Source organism: Salmo trutta, unplaced genomic scaffold (assembly GCF_901001165.1).
Source record: "Salmo trutta unplaced genomic scaffold, fSalTru1.1, whole genome shotgun sequence".
Taxonomy (NCBI): Eukaryota; Metazoa; Chordata; class Actinopteri; order Salmoniformes; family Salmonidae; genus Salmo; species Salmo trutta.
In genome coordinates, this window is record NW_021823195.1 from 1,928,214 (window position 1) to 1,932,819 (window position 4,606).

At 39.6% G+C, this 4,606-nt stretch overlaps 1 protein-coding gene across 1 annotated transcript; it reads left to right on the top strand.

Annotated features, from left to right (window-relative positions):
- Positions 1–2,359: 2,359 nt before the first annotated feature.
- Positions 2,360–3,752, top strand: LOC115189552 (2-aminoethanethiol dioxygenase). Its single transcript, XM_029748178.1, has one exon. It carries the CDS (start codon positions 2,653–2,655, stop codon positions 3,406–3,408), a length of 756 nt encoding a protein of 251 aa, XP_029604038.1. The 5' UTR covers positions 2,360–2,652; the 3' UTR covers positions 3,409–3,752.
- The last annotated feature ends 854 nt before the right edge of the window (positions 3,753–4,606 follow it).

The following is a 4,606-nucleotide window of genomic DNA, read 5'->3' on the forward strand; positions in this document are numbered from 1 at the left end:
CTCGTGTCCCAAATGGCATCCTATTCCCTACATAGTGCCCTACTTTTGACCAGGGCTCAGGGTAATAGGGTGCCATTAGGGACTACAGCAGGGGAATAGGGTGCCATTAGGGACTACAGCAGGGAGCCATTAGGGACTACAGCAGAGTAATAGGGAGCCATTAGGGACTACAGCAGGGTAATAGGGTGCCATTAGGGACTACAGCAGGGGAATAGGGAGCCATTAGGGACTACAGCAGGGGAATAGGGAGCCATTAGGGACTACAGCAGGGGAATAGGGTGCCATTAGGGACTACAGCAGGATGCCCTCAGTCTCTCATGAATAAAGATCCATTTTCACATTTTAGTAGTCGCTCTTATCCAGAGCGGATGCATTGAAATCTTTAAATGTAATATTTATATTATATGGCTCTTATCCAGAGCGACTTACAGTAGTGAATGCATACATTTTTTTTTTGGGCATACTGGTCCCCCGTGGGAATCGAACCCACAACCCTGGGGTTGCAAACACCATGCTCTACCAACTGAGCCACACAGGAGATACAAGGTTAGAGGAGCACTGTACTGTAGTATAGTGGAGTATTTTATATTATAGTATAATGGAGTATAGTATATTATAGTATAGCGGAGTATATTATGGAATAGTACAGTATAGTGGAGTTTATTATAGTATGGTATAGTATGGTATAGTATAGTATAGTATGGTATAGTATAGTATAGTATGGTATAGTATGGTATAGTATAGTATAGAGTATAGTATAGTATAGTATGGTGGAGTTTATCATGGTATAGTAGAGTATAGCGGAGTATATTATAGTGCAGTATAATATAGTATAGCTTCGTATAGTATAGTATAGTATGGGGGGCTGTATTATAGTATAGTATAGTAGAGTATTTTATTGTATAGTACAGTATAGTGGAGCGTAGTATAGTATAGTACAGTATAGTGGAGTGTATTATAGTATAGTATAGTAGAGTATAGTATAATTTCATATAGTATAGTATGGTATAGTGGTGTATTTTATAGTATAGTATATTATAGTATAGTATAGTATCGTGGACTATATGATAGTATATTCTAGCGGAGTATTTTATAGTATAGTACAGTACAGTGGAGTATATTATAGTGTAGTATATTGCAGTGAAGTATATTATGGTATAGTGGAGTGGAGTATAGTATAGTATAGTATAGTGGAGTATAGTATAGTATAGCATAGCATAGTATAGTATATTTTTGTGGAGTATATTATAGTACAGTATAGTATAGTGTATTATAGTATTATATATTGCAGTGGGGTATATTATAGTATAGTTTAGTAGAGTATATTATAGTATAGTATAGTATATTGGAGTATAGTATAGTACAGTGTAGTATAGCATAGTATAGTGTTGTGTAGTATAGTGTGGTGTAGTATCATGTAGTATATTATGGTATAGCATAGTGTAGTGTAGAGCAGTGTTGTATAGTACAGTGTAATGTAGTATATTATAGTATAGTGTAGTGTGGAGTAGTATAGTGTAGTGTAGTATCATGTAGTATATTATAGTGTAGGGTAGTGTAGTATCATGTAGTATATTATTGTATATTATATTATAGAGTAGTGTAGAGTAGAATAGTGCAGAGCTGTGTAGTATAGTATAGAATACTGTAGTGTAGTGTAGTGTAGTGTAGTGTAGTATCATGTATTATATTATAGTATAGGGTAGTGTAGTGTAGTATCATGTAGTATATTATTGTATATTATATTATAGTGTAGAGTAGTGTAGAGTAGTGTAGTATAGTATGGTGTAGTGTAGTGTAGTTTCGTGTAGTATATTATAGTATAGTGTAGAGTAGAGCAGTATAGTACAGTAAAGTGTAGTGTAGTATGTCACCTGTCCATTATATATGCATTCGATCTACTTGAGACTAAAGTATGAAACTTGCGCCTAAAGTATCTTAGCCTCTTAACATGTATTTGTAACAAAGTCAGAACTCCTCAAAAACGTCATAAAGTGTTGCTGAATAAAGTGAGAAAAAGAGAAACCTTCATCCCAGAAGAGAGCGACAGAGAGGGGAGAAAGTGGGGGGAGGGGAGCGGGTTGAATGGCCTGTCTGGCTATTCTCTCTTGCCCTCTCTGCCTGTCTCCGGAAGACCGACAGGCGCTGGGAATTGTAGTGCTTTTATAAAGGACAATATTGTTTTTTCTCTTATAATAGGAGCATATGTGAGAATCATATTTTCCCCGGAACAACTTCTGTTGAGTGAAGGGATTGGATAATCGTATAGTTTTATTTTTTTTGTGCGGTAGGGGAGTAATTACAGAAATATAGTGCCCGACTTTTAAATAAAACTTCAAGATCCATAATGCTTTGCTTCCTCTACTCGGTCGCTGTCACTGCGGACGTGACGATCAGGTAGTGTTGGAAATGATTCTGGACCGTGAATATTTTCTGGAGTTAAAACCATATTTAATTACCATGTAAAAACGTTACATTCTAACTTTCGACGGGCATTTATTTAGTTTGAACGCGACCCCATCCTGAAGTGAAGATATTGTACGAGATTCGAGGAGATCGAAGAGAGTTTTCCAACTCGGTTCGTTTCTGCTGCCTGTTGCTCAGCTGCGTCTGAACAAAACCACGTCGGAGTTTTGTCTCCATCTCGGCAAAATGCCACGGGATAACAAGAAGTCTCTCATTCAGAAAATAGCCAACCAAGCCAATATCACATTTAAAGATTTCAATGCATCCGCAATTGGCGACAACAAAGTATTATTGGACAACAAGGGTGATCTGATCACCCTGCTGACCGAAATCAGGGCTGCAGACCTGAAGATGAAACCGAACGGCTCCCATTCCGAACACAACCCACCTGTCACGTACATGCACATCTGCGAGACGGAGTCGTTCAGTATGGGTGTGTTTCTACTGAACAACGGGGCTTCCATCCCGCTCCACGACCACCCCGGTATGAACGGGATGCTCAAGGTTCTATACGGTAAAGTCAGTATCCGGTGTTTTGACCTGTTGGATAAACCTTCGGATCAGGTGCAGAGTGAGATCCAGTTCGACCCGCCGCTTCTGCCGTTCCAGAAGGACTCTCTGCGGCGGGCTGTGCTCCGGTCCACCATGTGGTTCACCCATGACAGTAGTCCGTGTATCTTAACCCCGCAGAGGGAGAACCTGCATCAGATCGACACGGTGGATGGACCGGCTGCTTTCCTCGACATCCTGGCGCCTCCTTATGATCCTGAAGATGGGAGGGATTGTCATTATTATAAAGTCCTACAGACTGTTCCCGACGCAGACAGTAAGGTAGAGGCGCAGCAGCAGTGGGAGGAAGACACGTGGTTATTAGAGATAGGCCAGCCTGATGGCTTCTGGTGTGGGGGTGAACCATACCCTGGGCCCAAGGTTTCCTTCTAATATCGCTGTTGTAAAAGGCAGACAGATACCTGTGACCAAATACCTGGGCAGCCAAAATGACTTTCAAAAGACTTTGAATCACTGTGAAGTGGGACATGAGTTGGAGCAGGTGAATTAACTGCAGGTGTCTTGGATAATGTCTCTGGGATAGGCGTTTGCTCTCCTTAATTAGTTTAAATATTGAACTTTCTATACCTCCTGTAAACTTCCAAATGAGATGTTTTCACCATGAATAGGCTCAGAAACTTCCTATGCTCTTAACACCATTGTTGTAACTGAAAATATGCTATGCCTTATGTGAATATTGAATGTAAACTTTAAAAGCATCTATCATGTCTAGTTTCCATGTGCACACTACATTTTCTATCTTTCATTGATTTATTCCAAACAAATGTGTGTGTGTGTGTAAACACTAGCTTTGTTTATAATTGAAGGCTTTTATTTTGGGACAGCTGAAAGTTCTACCTATAGCCTTACTGTATGTACAGCTGATAGTTCTACCTATAGCCTTACTGTATGTACAGCTGAAAGTTCTACCTATAGCCTTACTGTATGTACAGCTGAAAGTTCTACCTACAGCCTTACTGTATGTACAGCTGATAGTTCTACCTACAGCCTTACTGTATATACAGCAGAAAGTTCTACCTACAGCCTTACTGTATATACAGCTGATAGTTCTACCTACAGCCTTACTGTATGTACAGCAGAAAGTTATACCTATAGCCTTACTGTATGTACAGCTGAAAGTTCTACCTATAGCCTTACTGTATGTACAGCTGATAGTTCTACCTACAGCCTTACTGTATGTACAGCAGAAAGTTCTACCTAAAGCCTTACTGTATGTACAGCTGAAAGTTCTACCTACAGCCTTACTGTATGTACAGCTGATAGTTCTACCTACAGCCTTACTGTATATACAGCTGAAAGTTCTACCTATAGCCTTACTGTATATACAGCTGAAAGTTCTACCTATAGCCTTACTGTATATACAGCTGAAAGTTCTACCTACAGCCTTACTGTATGTACAGCTGAAAGTTCTACCTATAGCCTTACTGTATGTACAGCTGAAAGTTCTACCTATAGCCTTACTGTATATACAGCAGAAAGTTCTACCTATAGCCTTACTGTATATACAGCTGAAAGTTCTACCTATAGCCTTACTGTATGTACAGCAGAAAGTTCTACCTATAGCCTTACT

Bases quoted from the DNA above. Each gene is read 5' to 3' on its own strand.
- LOC115189552 (XM_029748178.1), top strand. From the start codon at position 2,653: ATGCCACGGGATAACAAGAAGTCTCTCATTCAGAAAATAGCCAACCAA.